The sequence below is a fragment of the Canis lupus genome, chromosome 31, assembly GCF_011100685.1.
Source record: "Canis lupus familiaris isolate Mischka breed German Shepherd chromosome 31, alternate assembly UU_Cfam_GSD_1.0, whole genome shotgun sequence".
Classification (NCBI taxonomy): Eukaryota; Metazoa; Chordata; class Mammalia; order Carnivora; family Canidae; genus Canis; species Canis lupus.
In genome coordinates, this window is record NC_049252.1 from 29,462,055 (window position 1) to 29,484,320 (window position 22,266).

General features: G+C 53.1%; 1 protein-coding gene across 5 annotated transcripts; it reads left to right on the forward strand.

Annotated features, from left to right (window-relative positions):
- Window positions 1-571: 571 nt before the first annotated feature.
- SMIM11A (small integral membrane protein 11A) lies at window positions 572-21,062 on the forward strand. Of its 5 annotated transcripts, none has more exons than XM_038581422.1 (5): window positions 578-715; window positions 4,048-4,131; window positions 4,775-4,872; window positions 10,342-10,519; window positions 20,877-21,062. In XM_038581422.1, the coding sequence occupies exons 3-4, from the start codon at window positions 4,861-4,863 to the stop codon at window positions 10,504-10,506; spliced, it is 177 nt and encodes a 58-aa protein (XP_038437350.1). In that variant the 5' UTR covers window positions 578-715; window positions 4,048-4,131; window positions 4,775-4,860; the 3' UTR covers window positions 10,507-10,519; window positions 20,877-21,062. The 5 variants fall into 5 exon arrangements, with proteins under 5 accessions (XP_038437349.1, XP_038437350.1, XP_038437346.1 ...); XM_038581419.1 differs by lacking the exon at window positions 578-715 and adding an exon at window positions 871-937 and having other exon boundaries at window positions 4,770-4,872; XM_038581421.1 differs by lacking the exon at window positions 4,048-4,131 and having other exon boundaries at window positions 572-715; window positions 4,770-4,872.
- Window positions 21,063-22,266: the final 1,204 nt, after the last annotated feature.

Consider the following 22,266-nt stretch of genomic DNA (forward strand, 5'->3'; position numbering starts at 1 on the left):
ACCTCACAGTGCTCAGGACAAAGCTAGTTTTATCCTCCCCCCCCCCCTTTTTAAAAGGATTTCATTTATTTACTCTTGAGAGACACAGAGACAGCGAGAGGCAGAGACTAAGAGGGATGAAAGAGAGGCTCATCCCCGAAGAGCCAGATGTGGGCCTCGATCTCATGACCCGGCGGGGTCAGACCTGAGCCAAAGGCAGACGCTCAACCACCGAGCCATAGAGCATCCCTAGCTTTGTCACTTTCTATCGGAAAACTTGGCTTGTGGGCAGAACTAAAGCCTCCGCCGCTCGGGCTGTCCCTTCCTCTGCACCCCGGCATCCTGTCCTTCATCACCACACACGTCACCATGCGATCTGGCGTTCGGCCCCCCGGGTTCGGATCCAGCGGAGCGCGTCGTTGCCAAGCCGCGCGTTCTCTCGCGCCAGCCGCTCAGTCTCCGCTTGCAGGGGTCCTCAGTCCCGAGGGGGAGCCGAGCCCGGAGAGCGAGCTCCGGGAACACGCCCGGGGGTGGCCCCGGCCTCGATCTGGGGTCGGGCGCGCCCTCCCGTGGGGCAGGGACCGCGCGCTGAAGCGGGAGCCGGGGAAGCCAGCACCGCGGGCTGGCGCCGTCCCTGGGGAAGATGCACGCATTTTGTCAAACAAGATGAACGCTAAGTTTGTAGACTCGATCCTCGGGGCGCAGGACTCCCCGCCTCCGTGCGCCCGCAGCTCAGGTGAGCGCAGGACGCGCGCATCTCCGCGCCTGGACCACCAATCGTGACCCGCCCCGCGCTGCGCCTGCGCGCCGCCCCCCCCCCCCCCCCCCGCCCAGCAGCCCGGGCCCACTGCGCCGGCGCGCGCTGCGGTGCATTTCGGGATGTGTAGTTTCCTCCCCGCACGCTGGGAGTCTCGCTTCCTGTGCAGGCCTGGCGCCGGCTCCTCCGCGGCCTGCAGCTGTAAGTGGGTGACATCGGTCAGCGGAGCCTGACCCGAGGCCCGGCCGCTCTTTAGGGCGCTGGGGAGTCGCGTGGCCGCCCCGCGTCTGCGCCTGCTGTCGCGGATGCCCGCCGGCCGGCGCCGGGTCGGCGGGGCGGGGGCGGGGGCGGGAGGGTGCCAGCCGCCGCAGCCCCCACCTGCGGGTCGTCGCCCCGGCCCGGTCGTCCAGGCCTCGCGGGGTCCGCGGCCCGGGCACCTGCAGCTGCCACCCCACCCCCCAACCTCTCAACTGCCAACGAGCGGGGGAAGAGTTGGGGTGCCCCGGGGAGAGCCTGGGGATGCGCCCGCGCTCGCAAGGCTCAGGGTCCCGCTTAGTGGCGGAGGCACCAAGACACAGACGGCCCTGGAGGTTGTTAGGGGTGCCAAGAAGGAAACGTAGATTGTGGACGATATTCTGTTCAGATGGCTTTCTTTTTTCTTTTAAGATTTTATTTATCAATGAGAGACACAGAGGCAGGGACACAGGCAGAGGGAGAAGCAGGCCCCATGCAGGGAGCCCGATGTGGGACTTGATCCCAGGTCCCCGGGGTCACACCCTGGGCCAAAGGCAGGTGCCAAACCGCTGAGCCACCCGGGAATCCACCCCCCCCCCCCCCCCGCCCCCAGATTGCTTTCATCGGTGGATGGGGCTTCTGGTTTTGGGGGAGAAAACTGGCAAAGGAAAAAAATGAGACTTTTTTTTTTTTTTTTTTTTTTGCAGTAAAGGAGACAGAACCATTTCTATCCAAGGCATTGCTATTTTTCAGATGTTAAGCTAAGATTGTGGATGAGTCCAGAGAAAGTCTAAAACTCCCTGCACTTCTTAGATTTTATACCTCAGAATTGCCCCTGTCTCGTTGGCTTTTGCAGTGCGGCCCTCAGATACCACCTGCGCCTGTGTCTAATACTGCAGCAGGTGTGCACCTGCGGTGCCGGAGCTAAGAGCCTGCGGATGTTTTTAGCTTTCTCAGTTCTCCTTTGCTGAAGTCCTGCTGGGGTGCTACAGAAAGGGCTGAGTTGGCTGCTGTAATTGCAGGGGGAGGGGGGAAGGCATCAGTTGGAGGCAGGGGGTGGGAATGAGCTGGATTGATCAACCCGCTTGTCTCCCGCCCTCTCACTGTACCTCTTCCACTACTTTGTTTGTAGGTTGACTAAATATGTCTCTTTCTAAAGAGCTTGCAAGTCATCACTCTCCACTTGAAATTGGGGACACTGCCAGTAACGTGTCATAGTCAGATGCTGTGATATCAGAAAGAATGGTGACTTAGGAATTCCAGAGTGGCAGAGTTCTTTGAATTCTGATTTTTAAAATGAGAATATTTTGAATTAATTATTTTTTTATTTTTTTAAATTAAATTTTTTATTAGTTTTAAAAGATTTTATTTATTTCTTCATGAGAGAGAGGCAGAGACACAGGCAGAGGGAGAAGCAGCCTCCATGCAGGGAGCCTGATGTGGAACTCGATCCCGGGACTCTAGGATCATGCCCTGGGCAGAACGCAGATGCTAAACTGCGGAGCCACCCAGGGATCCCCGAAAATGAGAATATTTTGGTTCAGAGAGGTGAATGGTTTGCCTCAGGTCACATGCCTGCTGTTGGCACCACCACGACTAGAGTCCAGCTCTCCAGTCCTCTTGGTCCCTGCTGTCTTGCATTGACTGCATTTTGCCTTGATTGTCTCTTGTTAGTAGTTCTTAAGCATGGCATGTCCATTAGCAGAAAGAGAGATATTTACCATGACAGTAACGGTTGATATTTATGTAATGTTTTCCATTTGCTGAACATGCTGCTTCCTGTTTACAATCCAACCCCTGAAGAATTTACAAATGAGGGACCTGATGCTCAGAGAGGCCAAGCAACTTGTCCAAGGTCACACCAGTAGTAACCGTAGTCCTGAGTTGCCAGAGGGCCAGATCATTGGGTGGTGGTGATGTTTTAAGGCAATACTCCTTTTTTTTTTTTTTTTTAATTTCCTTAAATAATCTCCACACCCAATGTGGGGCTCGATCTCACCACCCTAAGATCAAGAGTTGCATGCTCTACTGACTGACCCAGCCGGGTGCCCCACTAGGTGTTCTTTTTCATTTCCTTGTATAAGCTTTTTGGATCTACTTGTTATCCTTGACCTTGGGAATCAATATCTTATATTAATCCATTGAGGTATCTTACATTAATCCATCAGTTCCTTTATTAATTCATGTTATTAGTATGTTAATTACATTCATACATTAATATGACCTCAGAGAATTAGGAACCACCAAGCTCACCTATTATATTTATACACAACTCAATTAGAGCAAGAGTTGTAAGAATAAAATTTACATGACCTTAAGCGTTGCAAGTTACAGTATGGCTAATCCCTGCGATTATCCGAGATTCCTGAAAGTGAAAATTCTAGCAACAGGTTATGACATGCTAGGAAGATATTTCTCTGGTCCAAGTCAGAATCTGCTGCTACTAAAAGACAAACGGGTCATTTATCCATGAAGAGAACGAGCACCTTCAATCACTGTCATCAGATTTAAACAGATTTATGGTGTACATTCCTTTCATTAACTTATCTGGCTTTGAAAGAAGTCATGGGGAAAAGTTAGTAATCTTGTGCCAGCCTACCAGCATGTTTTCCAGATACTATGACCTTGAATAGATGAGGTACGAATTTTCTATATTTATGCTTTTGTAGGTAAAAGTTTTAGTAAAACATTATTATCCCCATTCCAAAGGCCTGTGAAATTTTCCTGTGCTTTTCTTAATTCTAAGTACATTTAAAGACAAGCGTCTGCCTGATTCTGGAATGCAGAGCTTTCTGCCTACATCAGCTTAAGACACCACATTAGACGGGTTCCAATCCCGGTCCCCATGTGACCCCTGGACATGTTACATAGACTTTGTTTCCTCATCTCTGAAATGGAACAGTCACCTCTACCTCCTAGGGCCGATGGGAAGACTGCATGAGTTCATGCAGCTAGTGCGCTCTCGTGCAGGTGGGCAATGTGAAATGAAACTATGATTATGCTGTAAGTTGCCAAATTTCAGAAAAAGTTGGGGCCCTAGAGTCCAGCTAGTTGACACCCCCTTTCTTCATTTCCAGATGGGACCAAGGCCCCGAGAGGGAAGTCACTTACCAGAGTGTAGTAGGTTCTTCATCCACAGCTCAAGTCTTCTGACTCTTGGGGTATGTGCTGTATTCTAAAAATAGTGACATATGAGGCCGTGAGCAAAGGCTGTGCTCTGGCGGTGTCCCTGACCTGTCCCGCCCTGCTTCACCTTCCCCTAGGTCTCCCTCACATTTTAGATGAAATTCTAGATAAGAATTGCTTTCAAAGGACAATTTTCCCTAGCATTTACTCCCCTCCTTGGTATTTTTTAAAAAACAAGATTAGCTTAGTTAACACTCCGAGGACCTGAAAAACAGAAAGACGCTCATCCACAAGCCAGCTCTTGCTCAGGACAGGAGATGGGTGGAGAAGTCGATTTTGGCCTTGAGCTCTCATGCGGACAGATGAAAGGAATGGGGGGAAGCACATGTCCTCTTAGGAGCAGCGCTGCCACCTTTGCTCGGGGCTGTGCTCCTACGCTCAGCCCAGAGCAGCTGAGGAGACCTTTCTGCTCACTGGGACCCAAGCCTGTGTCAGCCCCGAGCCAGGCTGCTTCCCACCAGGCTCTGGGTCACCCTGTTGGGGAGACTGACCCCTCCTCTCTGCAACCCTTGCTGTCTTTGCTCATGCACCCTTTCTCTCCATCAAAGAGGTCTTCCTAAGACGATCTGCTCCGGGAAACCCCAAGTGACCCGTGTCTTCTCTTCCCCGCCAGAACAGCAAGACCTGCCCTGCCAGCTCCTCTCCTCATGCTCTGCTCTGCGTGGGCCTGCATCGACCCAGAGTGAATTCACAATCAGTCCAACATGAACTGGAAGGTGAGAATTGTTTTAAACATGATGACTTGGGTTTTCTTTTATTTTCTTTCCCCTCACTGTAAGCATTCAGAATAATTCATTCTGGAGATGTAGGTTGATTAAAAAGAAAAAATCGGGCTAAAGCAGGAATCCTAATGATACTTAATATTCTACTTTAAATTAAAACATTTCGAAGTACATTTATTCCCAAGACCCTTGGAGGAGGGCTAGGCCCTTTCTTTGAGTGGGCGTACGCTGACTTTGGATCTGCCTCACTTCTCTTGCAAAAATCATGGCTTTAAAGTTTTACTTACGGTTTCACATTTTGGTTTCTTTAAAGTGGGTTAATATTTTATGAAACAGCACACAAAACCTTTCCAGGTTTTTCTGTCTTTCTTTGATAATCTTTTACATTTGTGTTGCTAACCGTTCTTGGTTTTGTTTTGTTTTTTTTTCCAACCTAAATTTGAAAATGCACCAAAAGCATTCAGTTCAGTTTTCACAGAAACAATTTTTTCTTTATATAATATAGCCATGTCTCATCAGTGTTGTGTGTAATTAAATGATCTATTATAATACCATCAAGTACAACTTAAACTGGTTGAGGAATAAACACAGCTGTCCTGGGTAGAACAGACTCAGCCGCCGCGAGCCTGCAAGCTGTGAGCATTGGATGGGCTGTGGGCAGCGGTCAGCAGATCTCCCCTGAAGTACGTGGGGTGTGGCAAAGATTGGTTAAGACAGCAGCCACTAAAATGTGTCTTATTGTAGATTCTTTGACACTGTGAAATCCAGTAAAAACCGTGTCATCTCACCCTCCGGAGATCGCTACTAGTAACAATTTTGGTGTGTTTTCTTCCATTCTTTTTCTGTATATGTAACTGTAGTGTGTATGTATTTTCAAACTTGCAATCTCATCATATGTATTTTTTTTTCAATTATGAGCATTTCCTTGTTCAAAACATCCACCAGCTTTGCATTGCAAGGATGGCTGGAATGATCTGGAAGGAGGACCAGGGAGCTAGAAGGTGGAGAACCCCTCTCCTTCCCCAGCATCTTTGAGTAGGGGTTTGGGCGCAACGCAGGAGGACTGTGAGGACTCTTGTCTAGGACGAGCCTGGCTGAAGTCAAGGGGCAGAGTGAGGGTTTCTTGAAGGTGTTGAAAGTACAGGAGTGTTTGTTTAGCGTATATTGAGCTCACAGCAGAAAGGCTGAGAAGGAAAGACAAGGCACACTGGGGGATATAAGGGGAAGAAGCAGAAAGTGTGGGGTGGGATTTAGGGAAGGGCTCTTCCTCTTTGTGGTGGCCACAGTCAGTGGGGACAAGAGGCCATGTCAGCAAAGTTCAGTGTTACGCGTCATGCACCAAGACAGTAGCGCTCACACCTAAGGGTGCATCAGAACCGCCTGAGGACTTGTTAAAACAGATGGTGGGGCTACCCCCAGAGTTTCTGATCACTTAGGTGTGGGGTTAACACTGGTCTAAGGCAGGGCACAGAGATAGTTTTTATTGATTTATTTTTTTAAGTTTTTGTCGTGGTTGTGGGTTTTTTTGTTTGTTTGTTTTTTGTTTTGTTTTTAGAGAGAGAGAGAGCATGCCCATGGAGCGGGGAGGGGCAGGCAGAGGGAGAGAGAGAATCCCAAGCAGGCTCCACACCCAGCACAGAGCCCAACACGGGCTCAATCTCACAACCCTGAGACCACAACCTGAGCCAAAATCAAGAGTCAGATGCTCAACAGACTGAGCCACCCAGGCACCCTTAAAGATTTTATTTTTAAATAATCTCTGCTCCCAAAATGGGGCTCAAACTCAAAACCCTGAGATCAAGAGTTGCATGAGCCAGCCAGGCACCCTGCAGAGAAAGTTTTTAATCAGAGTGACGGACAACCCATTTGACCACCCTGGCCCATCCTGCTTGTGAGAAAGGGAGTTCTTTCGTGTGTCAGGGACAAAGTCTGCCCAAACCTTTCCAACTTGGAGCAGACACACAGCCCTGGGGCTGCCGGGGAGCAACCTCATGTTTAGAAGGGGGCCCTTCCCTGTGCTGTCAGAAACAAGTGGCCTGACTACACAGAGCTCTGGAAGGCGGGAGGATTCTGTAGCTCACAGTAGAGCCTTCGGGCTTCCTTTTCGGGCTCAGTGGCCTGGGGCCGTCAGTGACAGTCAACATCCTGCATTAGCAATGGAGTGTGACCTCATTACTCAAAAAATTAGCCATTCTCTGACGCCCGGGTGGCCTCAGTTAAATGTCTGCCTTTGGCTCAGGTCATGATCCTGGGGTCCTGGGACTGAGCCCGGCATTGGGCTTCCTGCTCAGCATGGAACCTGCTTCTCCCTCTCCCTCTGCCTGCCACCACCCACCTTGTGCTCTCTCTCCCTTCTCTCTGTCAAATAAATAAAATCTCAAATAAATAAATAAATAGCTGTTCTCATTACCCAAGTATTGGGGATGTATTTTAAAAATTGGTATAGATCTCGTCGACCCCCACAATATTTTATTCATTTACCCCCTTGAACGTTGGTCTGTTCTGAGAGTTAAAATAAGGGTTTGTTAGAAATCAAAGCGATTGAGCACAGCTGAAGCTTAGTACTGTGAGGGGTGGAGCCCTGAACCCTGTGCTTTAAGCCTGCATAGTGTCCTTGACCTCTGCTGCCGCTTCTGTGCCCTCTCCCAGGCCCCAAGCTTCTGCTTCTTGCTGCCTTCTCTCCTCTACCTTCAGGAAGAAAGTAAATCCTGAAACCACATACCTCTGTCCAGTGTTGATGTGTTTCCAATTCGGTGCATTTTCTGACTTCCGGTTGAGATCTCCATTCCTGTAACAGCTAAAGCTGTCTCATGTTCAGATCACAGGGAACCATGGGCTGTGATAGGGACCCTATGACCCTCATCATTGGACCCACAGGCCCAGCTGTAGAGATGGAGAGAACTGGAAGAGTAACTCTTTCATGTGGATTAGTGCTCAGTTGGCCTCGATCAACCTAGTGATCATAAAAAGGGGTCCCCACCTCTAAACTGTTGATTTTTGCCTCCAACCGAAGTAAAATAAAAGAACATTTAACATTTTTTTCTTTCATAGCTGGATGATAAACATGGAGTCAAGCTTCCTTTCTTGAAGCCTCTTCAAGAAAATAGATGAATTAGGGGATTATTTGGGGCAAGTAGTGGAGGTTAGCTGTAAGTCTGAGTGAGGAGGGTCTGTGTTCTAAGCTGCTTATATTTGTTAGGAGAAACAGTTTCACTGGGCCAATTTGTTTAGTCTTTTATACTCTTGCTGGAGCGATCTTTTCTAAAGCATATATGTTCTTTTTATCGTTTACCATTAAAATGACTTCGCTGTGAAAATTACTATCCAGTTACTCAGTGTTCTTGTGTTCTTACCGTTTTAGTTAAATTCAAGCCATTTAAATATTTGAGTTCCTCCTTTTCATATCCGGCATATTGCTACTGCATCACATTGCAGCCTGCCTCAAACATCCATAAGTAACCAGCTAAATAACTTCAGAGGTGGTGAATCCAGTTGCCTTTGGTAAATTCAGTAGCCAAGACACCACTTACTTGCATAATTTACTTGTAAATCTGGTAAGGGTTGGGGAGAGCATGGTATACATTACAGTGTGGTGTAATGATGAAGACAGTTCAGGCTTTGGACCAGTCCTAGCTCGATCAGACCTTAACCTTTCCAGACTTTGCACTTTCTCAGCCACAGAGTTAGGACAGACTCCCTGCCTCATGTGGATGCGATGTGGGTTCCAGGGGAAAATGTATAGGAGGCGCTGAAAGCGCAGAAGGGACCCTGGGAGGCCTAACTGATGCTACATCTCCTGCATGTGAGCTCTACATCTAGGTCTGAGCATTTTAATAAAATTGAACAACCACCTACGTACATAATTTATGATTTCACTAATTCCACTTCCTGAGAAGTCAGGGGGCAGTGGAAAGAAGAGTGGCAGAGAGGTTAGAACATTTCACTCTGAGTGTGGCTTCATTGTGAGGGAGCTGTGTGACGGGGGCTGGTGTCTCCCCACCATGAGCTCTACTCTCCTCCATGAAGCAAGGAGGTGGACTAAGTCATCTGTGAAATCTCCCAGCCCTCCAGCGCCGTGAGCATGTGGTACCCGACCAGACTTTTTTCTGACTAGTTGAGTTCACCTGTTACAAGGAGAGACCAATGTGCTTCCCACAGAATCTCATTAAATAGGAATTGCCTAGAATACGTTTGACAGTTTAATGATTTCTTTGGAATAAATCCTACCTATTCTCTGGAATGGTGATCACTCAAAAAAAAAAAGCGTACCTTTTTTTTGAGAACGAACTTTTAATCACAGAAAGCTCATAAATTATCATTCAGATCATGCTAATCATGTTTATAAACCAAGTATAATCAATAGTTTAATATATTTGGGGGATCCCTGGGTGGCTCAGAGGTTTAGCACCTGCCTTCATCCCAGGGCGTGATCCTGGAGTCCTGGGATCGAGTCCCACATGGGGCTCCCTGCATAGGGCCCGCTTCTCCCTCTGCCTGTGTCTCTGCCTCTCCCTCTCTCTCTCTCTCTCTCTGTGTGTCTCTCATGAATAGATAAATAAAATCTTTAAAAAATAAAAGAATAAACCAAGTATAGTATTTGCCTTGAGATACTGTTGTGCTATACAGACTGTCATAATAGTGCACCTGCAGGTACAGAGAGTAATTCAAATCCATAGTTATTTCCCAGACATCATTTTAGCCCATGGGTTAAAGCTTCCCTCTAACAGGAAATTATAAGAACGGTTAATAAATAGTAATTCCAATGTTTTGAATTTTTTTTTTTTTAAGTAGTTTCCACACCCAGTGTGGAGCCCAACCCGGGGCTTGAACTCACAGCCCTGAGATCAAGACCTGAGCTGAGATCAAGAGGCAACTGAGCCACCCAGGGACCCCTCATGTTTTGAATTTTATTGTCCTTTTATATTTATTTTACCTTCAAATCCCAGTGCTAATGAGTAGCCACAACCAAGAGGAAATTGTAAGCCTGCTGAAGTTGGAGACTGCGGAAGGAAGGTCTGGTCCAGCCTCCCTTGAAGAGACAGAAGCTCAGAAAGTCAAGAAGCGACTGACCCAGGTCGTGTGGTCTCTCTGTGGCAGAGCAGAGCCATCCCCCAGGCCCGCTGACTCGGCTCCTTTCTCTGGATAAAGGTGCTGCCTCAGCAGCAGAGGGCCTGGGGGCCTGGCAAAGTGCAGGGTCCTGTTGTGAGAGACCAGAGTTATGTCTGCGGTCCACGGGTGGCTCTCCGGCGAAGCCAGCCTCGAGGGAGTGACGGAGGGCACGCTGGCGTGGGGCCGGGGACCTTGTCTGTCCTGGTCCCTGGCGAAGCCCCAGCACCTAGCCTGGTGCCTGTTACCTAACAGGTGTACAGTCAAGGTTTGTTAGATGAAGGAACATGAAAGAAACATTTCTTATCAATAATAGAGCGTTTAGAATGTTCTATGTCGCTTGCTTTCTTCCTTAAGGTCCTTGAACATGTGCCCCTGCTGCTGTATATCTTGGCAGCGAAAACCTTAATTCTCTGCCTGGCATTTGCCGGAGTCAAAATATACCAAAGGAAAAGGTTGGAAGCCAAACAGCAAAAACTGGAAGCCGAGAAAAAGAAGCAGTCAGAGAAGAAGGATAACTGAAGGGGAATCAAAGGTATGGGGACTTTGCACCGTCGAAGGATATGGTGGGCTCAGGTGGGCTCGTCCCTTGGGTCTGAGGCTGCATGAGACCCTCTTGCTGTCCGATGTGAACACCCACCTGTAGGAGGTGAGGTGCGCAGACCCCGACCCTTGCGCCCTGGGTGCAGAGGAGCCAGGGCACGCAGATGGTTGTCCCTGCCTCGGCTCCAAGCCTGTTGCTCCCTTATGGGGGGAGTGAGGCAGGGGGCAGTGCTACTGTCTTAGGGGGGTTGGGAGGGGTGCGCAGTGCTGCTTCCTTATGAGGGAATGGGAGGGTGGGCATTGCTGCTCCCTTATGGGGATGGGGGGGCAGTGGTACTTAATGAGCCCTGGGTCTCCAGACCCCTGAGAATTCCCTGAAAGCTGTGGACCTTCTCCCCACAGAAGCAGACATACTAGAAACCCCTACAGTTGTACCTAAAATTGCAGACAGGAGTTGGGAGGAGGAGGGGGTCGCAGGTCTTTTGCAACCCATGCCTGCACCTAAGGTTAGGAGACCCTGCTGTATCTTCGGGATGAAGTTTGACTCCCAGGAATGGCATCAGAATCCCTTCCCCGCCTGTCCTCAGCCAGGCCCCATGCGTGCCCTCCAGGGCCCACGGGACTCCACGTCCCCACAGTCCCGCAGGCCATTCTTTGACCTGACTTCCTCCCCCCTCTGCCTTTGCCTGTTAGTCCCAGAGGGCCCTTCCCAACAGCCTCTCCCCCGGGCATGAAGTCTTGCTCATCACCAGTCCTGGGCCTATCACAGAGCCCACGGGAGGTGCCGGGACCCCGCCTGTTGAGTTAAGGCAGCGGAAGTTGTTGCTAAACCCTCATTACAGACCAAGCCTCTGACAGCACATCCCTTAATTCTCACTTGCTGAGCTAATTCATTTGTCGGGTTGAAATCTGTGCTTCTCTAAAAATTAGAGGATTCAAATACAGTGGCAGGGGTTTCTAGATCACGGTCCCCAAACTTGGCTAATGGATCAGAATTGATAGAAGTGCAGATTTCCAGGCCCTGGACCCGAGGGATTCCGTTAAGTCTGGTTGGGTGAGGACATCTGTTGTTTTGAAAACCCAGTGATGGGGGCGGGGGGGGGGGGAGTATCTTACACAGCCCTGTCTCCCTGGGCTTCGGGAAGCTGTGATCTCCAGAACCCTCTCCGCCCTGCGATGCCACTTCCGAACATTGGAAACATCCGAATTCCCGTAGAGAATTTTCAGCGCTGTGGGGTTAAAGGCGCGCTTAGCAGTCATAACGGCAGTACTCATGCCGCATGATGCGTGCTAGCATTTTGCTCGGCATTTCTTGGACGGTGGTGTTACTCCTTCGACAGCTCTGGGAGAGCTGCCCGGCTTGAGAGAGGGCCAGCGCTCTACCTGGTGAAGAGCAGAGTCCGATTTGAACCCAGGGCAGGCATGTGCCCCCGGGCCTCAACGCTGAATGCAGGGAAGTGCACTGTGACAATCACTGCAGCCGTCTGGGCCTCCGGCAGGCCCAGAACCCCCTCCTCTGGCCCTACCTGCCACACCACTGCACACCGTGCTGCCAGGCCACTGCCCACACTCTCCTCTGGCCCTGCCTGCCGCACTACTGCCACCTGGCCACTGCCCACCGCACCACTGTCCAGTGTACCACTGCACACCAGGCCACTGCCCACTGCACAACTGCCCACCCCAAAACTGCCCACCAGGCCACTGCCCACGCTCTCCTCTGCCACTGCCCACTCCACCACTGCCCACTCCACCACTGCCCACCAGGCCACTGCACCACTTCCCAAGGCACCCAAGCCCACTGCACCACTGCACGCTGAATAACTGCACACCAGGCCACTAGGCACTACACCACTGCCCACCAGGCCACTGCACAACTTCCAAGGCACACAAGTCCACCATAGCACTGCACACTGTACAATGCACCGTGCCACTGCACACAGAGAAACTGCACAAAGGCAACTGTCACTGCATCACTGCCCACTGAATCTGCACACTGAATCACTGCCCCACTGACCACCAGCACTGCAGCACTGTCCACGTCCCACAAGCCCACCACACCACCGCACACAGAATCAATGCACACCAGGCCACTAGGCACTGCACCACTGCCCAAGGCAACCAAGCCCACCACACCACTGCCCACCGCACCACTGCACAATGAATCACCGCATCACTGCCCAACAGCCACTGTACACTGCACACCAAATCACTGCACAAAGGCCACTAGCACTGCACCACTGGCCATCCCCAAACTGCACACTTAGTCACTGCACCACTGCCCACCAGGCCACTGCACCACTCTCCACGGCCCAAGGCACCCAAACCCACTGTTCCACTGCACCACTATCCACCAGCCAGCGCACATTCACCACTGCACCACTGCACCCCCGAATCACTAAATATCATGCCACTGCACACTGAATCACTACACAAAGGCCACTAGCGCTGCACCACTGCCCACCCCGAAACTGCACACTGAGTCACTGCACCACTGCCCACCAGGCCACTGCACCACTCTCCACATCTCCAAGCCCACTGCACCACTGCACACTGAATAATGTACACCAGGCCACTAGGCACTGCACCACTACCCACCAGGCCACTGCACCACTGCACCACTCCCCACTGCACACTGAATCACTTCACCACTGCAGAATGAATAACTGCACACAAGGCCACTGGGCACTGCCCACTGTGCCACTCTCCCCCTGTATACTGCCCAACTGGCCACTTTCCACCGCACAACTGCCCACCCGGCCACCGACCACTGCACACTGCATGACTGCTTCACTGCACATTGCAGGACAGATGACTAGGCCACTGCATCACTGCACACCAAATAATTGCACAAAGACCACTAGCACTGCACCACTGCCCACCAGGGCAATGCCTACTGCACCACTCTCCACCCGTATACTGCCTACCTGGCCACCTACCACTGACCACTGCAGCACTGCCTCACTGCACATTGCAGCACAGATGACCAATCCACTGCACACTGCAGCACTGCACATGGAATAACTGCACACAAGGCCACGGCCCACTGCACCAGTGCCCATGAGGGAACTGCTCACCGCAAAACTGCCCATGGCACCATTGCACAATGCCCCACTGCACACTGCCTCACTCTCCACCTGTATCCTGCCCACCTGGCCACCTATCACTGCGCCACTGCCCACCCGGCCACCTACCACTGCACCACTGCACACTGTGCCACTGCCCAAGGCACCCAAGCCCACCACAGCACTGCACACTGAATCACTGCACGCCAGGCCACTAGGCACTGCACCACTACCCACTAGGGCAATGCCCACCAGGCCACTGCACTGCTGCTCACCCATCCACGTACCACTTCACCACTGCCCAAAGTACCCCAGCCCACCTTCACCACTGCCCACTGCACCACTAAACACCGAATCACTGCACCAGTGCCCACCAGTTGCTGCACCACTGCACACCAAATAACTGCGCAAAGGCCACTAGCACTGCACCACTGTCCACCCCGAAACTGCACCCTGAATCAATGCACCACTGGCCACCAGCCACGGCACCAGTCTTCATAGCCCCCAAGCCCACCACACCACTGCACACTGAATCAGCGCACCACTGCCCAAGGGGCCCAAGCCAACCACACCACTGCACACTGCACCACTGCACACTGAGTCACTGCACCACTGCACACTGCACGACTGCTCAGCTAATCACTGCACACCATGCCACTGCACACTGAATAATTGCACAAAGGCCACTCGCACCGCACCACGCCCACCCTGAAACTACACACTGAATCACTGCACCACTGCCCACCAGCCACGGCCCCCAAGCCCACCCCACCACTTCACACTGCACCACTGCCAAGCAGGGCACTGCACACTGAATTACTGCACCACTGCCCACCATCCACTGCACACTGAACAACTGAACCACTGTACACCCTGCCACTGCACACCAAATCATTGCACAAAGGCCACTAGCACTGCACCACTGCCAACCAGGGTGCTGACCACTGCACCACTCTCCACCTGTATACTGCCCACCCGGCCACTTACCACTGCCTCACTGCCTCACTGCAGCACAGAAGACCAGTCCTCTGCACACTGCAGAACTGCACACAAGTACACTGCACCTCTGCCCAAGCCACCCAAGCCCACCGTACCACTGCCCACCAGCCACTGCACACGGCACCACTACTCACCAGGCACTGCCCACTGCAGCTCTGCTCCAGGCACCCAAACCCACCACGCCACTGCCACCGCATGACTGCACAATGAATCACGGCACCACTACCCACCAGGCACTGCCCACTGCAGCTCTGCCCCAGGCACCCAAGCCCACCGCGCCACTGCCCGCCGCATGACTGCACAATGAATCACTGCACCACTGCCCAATACCCTCTGTACACTGCACCAGTGCACACTGCACACCAAACCACTGCACAAAGGCCACTAGCACTGCACCACTGCCCACCCTGAAACTGCACAGAGTCACTGCATCACTGTCCACCAGGCCACGGCACCACTGCATCTCTGCACATTGCAGCACAGAAGACCAGTCCACTATACACTGAATAACTGCACACAAGTCCACTGCACCACTGCCCAAGGCATCTAAGCCCACTGCACCACTGCACACCAAATCTTTGCACCACTTCCCACAAGCCAGTGCACACTACCACTGCACCCCGAATCACTGCACATCATGCCACTGCACACAAAATCACTGCAAAAAGGTCACTAGGACTGCAACACTGCCACCCCCAAACTACACACTGAGTCACTGCAGCACTGCCCAAGGCACCCAAGCCCACTGCCCACCACACAACTGCACACTGAATCACTGCACCACTGCTGAACAGCCACTGTACACTGCACCAGCGCACCACTGCACGCAGAATCACTGCACAAAGGCCACTAGCACTGCACCACTGCCCACGCTGAAGCTGCACACTGAGTCACTGCACCACTGCCCGCCAGGCCACTGCACCACTGCCCAGGGCACCCAAGGCCACCACACCACTGCCCAACCCATCACTGCACCTGAGTCACTGCAACACTGCCCAACATCCACTGTACACTGCAGCAGTGCGCTACTGCACATCAATAATTGCACAAAGGACGCCATCACTGCACCACTGCCTAACACACCACTGAACACTGATTCACTGCACCACTCCCCACCAGCCACGGCACCACTGCTCAAGGCACCCAAGCCAACCGTACCACTCCACACTGAATAACTGCACACCAGGCCACTAGGCACTGCACCATTGCCCACCAGCCACTGCACAACTGTCCATGGCCCCCAAGCCCACCCCACCACAGCACACTGCAACACTACCCACCATTCCACTGCATGACTGACCAACATACCCAAGCCCAGCACACCACTGCACACTGAATAACTACCACCAGGTCACTAGGCACTGCAGCACTGCCCACCAGAGCACTGCCCATTGCACCACTCTCCACCTGTATACTGCCAACCAGGCCACTGCAGCACTGCCCAGCAGGCCACTGCACCACTGCATGACTGACCACAGAACCACTGCCCACTGCACCACTGCACATGAGGCCTCTATCCACAGCACGACCACACCACTGGCCAGTGTACCACTGCACACTGCATCACTGTCCACCAGGCCACTGCCCACTGCACCATACCCACCGCACAACTACCCACCGCACCACTGCCCACCATGCCCCACTGCCCACTTCACCACTATCCATAAGGCCACTGCACCACTGCCCACCAGACCACTGCACAACTGCACCATTGCACCACTACCCACTGAACCACTGTACACTAAACCACTGTACACTGAATCACTGCATACCAGGCCACTAGCCACTGCACCACTACCCACCCAGCCACTGCCCACCAGGCCACTGCACCACCACCTAAGGCACCCAAGCACACCACACCATTGCCCACTGCACCACTGCCCGCCTGGGTACTGCTCACCCAACCAATGCCCACCCCGCAACTTCCCACTGCACTGCCAACCGCACCACTGCACTGAACCACTGCCCACCTGGCCATTGCCCTGCCAACTACTCCCCACTGCACCACTGTGCACCAGGCCACTGCCCACTGTACCACCACCCACCTGGCCACTGCCTACGCCTACTCTGCCACTGCCCACTCCACCACTGCCCATTGCACCACCACCCACCAAGCCACCGCCCACTCGGCCACTTCCCAACACACCACTGCACAATGCACCACTGCACCACTATCCACCAGGCCACTGCACCACAGAACCACTGCACACTGAGTCCCTGCACACTGAGTCACTGCACACCAGGCCACTAGCCACTGCACCATGGAACCATTGCCCACCCGGCCACATCCCATTGCACCACTGGCCATGAGTCCACTGCAGCACTGACCACCAGGCCACTGCTGACCCTGCTATGGGCCACTGCACCACTGCCACCAATGCACTGCACACCAGGACACTGCCCACTGCACCACTGCCCACTGCATGACTGCTTCACTGCACATTGCAGCACAGGTGAACAGGCCACTGCACATTGTAGCACTTTCCCCCAGGGCGCTGCCCACCCAACCACTGCACCACTGCCCAAGGCACCCAAGCCCACCGCACTACTGCACACTGAATCACTGCACCACTGCCCACCAGCCACTACACCACTGCACACCAAATCACTATACACCCTGCCACTGCACACCGAATAACTGTACAAAGGTCACTAGCACTGCACCACTGCCCACCCCGAGACTGCAAAATGAATCACTGCCCCACTGCCCACCAGCCACTGCACCACTGTCCATGGCCCCCAAGACCACTGCACCACTGCACACTGAATAACTACACACCAGGCCACTAGACACTGCACCACTTCGCCCCAGGGCACTACCCTCCAGGCACTGCCCCACTGCACGACTGCACACTGAATACCTGCACACCATGCCACTGCACACCGAATAACTGCACAAAGGCCACTAGCACTGCACCATGCCCACCCAGAAACTGCACACTGACTCACTACACCACTGCCCACCAGCCACGGCACCACTGTCCACAGCCCCCAAGCCCACCCCACCACTTCACACTGCACCATTGCCAAGTAGGCCACTGCACACCGAATCACTGCACACCCTGCCACTGCAACCCCAAGTCACTGCACAAAGGCCACTAGCACTGCACCACTGGCCACCCTGAAACTGCACACTGTATCACTAAATCCTGCACCACTGCCCCCTAGCCAGTGCACATTCACCACTGCACACCAAATAACTGCACAAAGGCTGCTAACACTGCACCACTGTCCATGGCCGCCAAGCACACCGCACCACTGCTCACTGAATAACTGCACCCAAGGCCATTAGGCACTACACCACTGCCCACCAGGCTACTGCACCACTGCAGCACTGCCCAAGGCACCCAAGCCCACTGCACCACTGCCCACCACATGACTGCCTGCTGAATCACTGCACCAGTGCACCACTGCATACCGAATCACTGCACAAAGGCCACTAGCACTGCACCACTGGCCACCAGGCCACTGCATGACTGCCCAAGGCACCCAAGCCCACCGCACCACTTCCCAACCCACCACTGCACACTGAATCACTGCAACACTGCTGAACAGCCACTGTACATTGCAGCAGTGTTCTACTGCACACCAATAACTGCACAAAGGCCACTAGCACTGCAACACTGCCCAAAAACCACTGCACAATGAGTCACTGCACCACTGCCCTCCAGTCCACTGCACCACCACCACTGCCCAAGGCACCCAAGCCCACTGTACCACTGCACACTGAATCAGTGGACCACTTCCCATCAGCCACTGCACCACTCTCCATGGCCCCAAAAGCTCTCCGCACCACTGGCCACCAGGCCACTGCACCACTTCACGACTGCCCAAGGCACCCAAGCCCACCACACCACTGCACACTGCACACTGAATCATTGCACCACTGCCCACCAGCCAGTGCACACTAACCCCTGCACCAATGCACCTGAATCACTGCACATCATGCCACTGCACACCAAATCACTGCACATAGGCCACTAGAACTGCAACACTGCCCACCCCAAAACTGCACACTGAATCACTGCACCACTGCCCAACAGGCACTAAACCACTCTCCACAGCCCACAAACCCAACGCACCATTGCACAATGAGTAATGTACATCAGGCCACTAGGCACTGCACCACTGCCCACCAGGCCACTGCAGCACTGCACCACTCCCCACTGCACCAGGCCACTAGGCACTACACCACTGCCCACTAGGCCACTGCATAACTTCCAAGGCACACAAGCCTGCCGTAGCACTGCACACTGTACAATGCGCCACTGCGCTACTGCACTCAGAAAAACTGCACAAAGGCAACTGGCACTGCATCACTGCCCACCCCTAAACTGCACACTGAATCACTGCCCCACTGACCACCAGCCACTGCAGCACTGTCCACGCCCCACAAGCCCACCGCACACAGAATCACTGCACACAAGGCCACTAGGCAGTGCACCACTGCCCACAGGCCAATGCACCACTGCACCACTGCCCAAGGCAACCAAGCCCACCGCACCATTGCACAATAAGTCACTGCATTACTGCCCAACAGCCACTGTACACTGCACCAGTGCACCACTGCACACTGAATCACCGCACAAAGGCCACTAGCACTGTACCACTGTCTATCCCGAAACTGCACACTGGGTCACTGCACCACTGCCCACCACCCACTGCACCACTCTACATGGCCCTCAAGCCCACCGCACCACAGCCCACTGAATCACTGCATCACTGCCCACCACCCACTGCACCACTCTATATGGCCCTCAAGCCCACCACACCACAGCCCACTGAATAACTGTACACCAGGCCACTAGCAATGCACCACTGCCCAACACACCACTGCACACTGAACCACTGCACTGCTGCCCAACACCCTCTGTACACTGCAGCAGTGCACCACTGCACCTAGAATCACTGTATATCATGACACTGTACACCAAATAACTGCACAAAGGCCACTAGCATTACACCACTCCCCACCCCAAAACTGCACACCGAGTCACTGAACCACTGCCCACCACCCACTGCACCACTGCCCAAGGCACTGAAGACCACCACAGCACTGCAAACTGCACCACTGCATGACTGACCACAGAACCACTGCCCACCACACCACCGCACAATGAATCACTGCACATGAGGCCTCTAGCCACTGCACCACTGGCCAGTGCACCACTGCACACTGCATCACTGTCCACCAGGCCACTGCCCACTGCACCACACCCACCCCACAACTACCCACCACACCACTGCCCACTTCACCACTATCCACAAGGCCACTGCACCACTGCCCACCAGGCCACTGCACAACTGCACCATTGCACCACTTCATGCTGCACCACTACCCACTAGTCCACTGCCCACTGAACCACTGTACACTGAATCACTGCATACCAAGCCACTAGCCACTGCACCACTACCCACCAGGCCACTGCACCACTGCCCACCAGGCCACTGCACCACCACCTAAGGCACCCAAGCACACCACACCACTGCCCACTGCACCACTGCCTACCTTCCCACTGCGCCATTGCCCACCTGGGTACTGCTCACCCAACCAGTGCCCACCCCGCAACTTTCCACTGCACTGCCGACCACACCACTGCACACGGAACCACTGCCCACCTGGCCACTGCCCCGCCAGCCACTCCCCACTGCACCACTGTGCACCAGGCCACTTCCCACTGCTTCACCACCCACCTGGCCACTGCCCACCAGGACACTGCCTACCCCCTCCTCTGCCACTGCCCACCAGGACACTGCCCATCAGCCCATGCCAGTCCTTGGCAGGCTGTCTGCTTCGGGCAGGCTCAAGAAGCTCCTGTCAGGGAACCTTGTTTTTTTTTGGGAGAGGTGCTTTCCCTGACTGAAACTTACAGGGTCAGCAAGGGTGAGCAAAGAAGGAGCCCTGCAGGAGTAACCCAGGCCAGGGAGGGCAGTTCTCTTTGAAAGGTTGCAGGTTGCATTTGTGCCCCAGGCAGAGTCCTTGTGTGGTGCCTTAGAGAAGAGGAAGGAAAGATCGAGCAGGGGCCCTACATGCTCTCCCCTCCCTCAGGCATCCACCTAGGCCCTCAGGGTGGCGGCAGGGTTGCCACTTCCTTTTCTCTCCAGCCTCGAGCCCGGTTTTAAACAAGGGGGACTTGTAGATGTTCAGAACATCGTGAGGCTGAAAATATGTTCGTGAATAAAACTTCAGTGGTTTCTGTTTGCCACATTGAGATGCTGAGCGTGAGGGCTAATGCTAAGCAGCTAAGACAGACATTTCCTGCTCATCCTTTCGGTCTTCCTTTCTAGAATTTGCAATTTACATGTCAGCTTGAGTGGATTCCAGCTGAGAAGACAGAGGAGACGGTTATTGGATGATGTGTCACAGGATCAACTCCCTGCCTGTACGGTTAACTTAAAATTATATCAATTTTTTTATGCTCTTAAAAGAACCACTATTTTATTTACTGAAATAAAATACCTTTGTAAAAAGCATGTCTCCGTCTCTGGAATAAGCCAAAGGCTTTCTGTCTCGCACAGACACCCCCCACCCCCGTGTTGTGAGGGGAGGCCGTTCAGCAAGCCCACACCCCTCCCAGCCTCTCTGAGCTCTGGGTGCCAGGTCACAGGGGATGGACCCTGGGCCACAGAAGAGGCGTCTGCTCTAGGGATGGAAGCTCAGCTGTCTGTCCTCCCCAGCCTGCCCCCCTCTGCCCCACTGACCTCCCCAGCCTGCCCCCCTCTGCCCTGCTGGCCGCCCCACACACTGCTCCTCTCTTGCCTGCCTTCTGCTGTGTTTTCATGGTTGGGGTGGAGGGAAGCTGCGCGCTCGCTTGCCCAAAGAGTATTGGCACCTCGGCGGACCCCTGAAGGTCCTTGTGGGGAAGGCTACAGGGTGAGGCCCTCTGGCCACACTGGCTGGGAGGCTGGGAAGAACTCATGCCACCAAGTCCTGTCCTGAAAGAGTAAGAGCTAATGTCCTCCAACTTCTCCCCTGGTTTGCTCTTTGGGATTTGCTGATAAGAGCTGAAGGGGGGCTGAGCCAAGGAGACCCCCAGATTTAAGAGGAGCGCTACTAAGATTTTTGAACTCAGCACCTAACAGGCTGAGACCTCTATTAAAAGATGTGTGTTGTCTCACTTCCCTCGAGATCAGCGTGCATGTGGGATGAGGAACCCGGAACCCTAGCCGTACATCTGGTCGGTGCAATGTGTGATTTGGTCCCTTTGCTGGTGGCCCCATGGAAAATTTGCATGAGTGTACAACCGACCCTTGAACCACATGGGTTTGAACGGGGGGGCTCAGAAGCAGCTTTTATTTTTTCAGTAAATATAGTACAGCGCTGTAAATGCATTTTCCATGATTTTCTTAACGTTTTTTCCTCTAGGTTACTTCAGGAATACATTATGCAATACATATGCAAACCATGTGCTAATCAACTATTTACATTAGTTGGTAAGACTTCTGTTTAACAGTAGGCTATTGTTTTGAGGAGGCAAAAGTTAAAACAGGTGGATTTTTTATTACACAGGGGTTTGGCACCTCTAACCTCTGCGTTGCTCAGGGTCCAACTGTATATTAATAGATGTTCAACCCACTGTGGCCCAGATTGGTGGAACTTTGAATTTTAAACGAGGCGTAAAAGGAATTCTAGGGGTGCCTGGGTGCCTAAGTCAGTTGAGTGCCTTCGGCTCTGGTC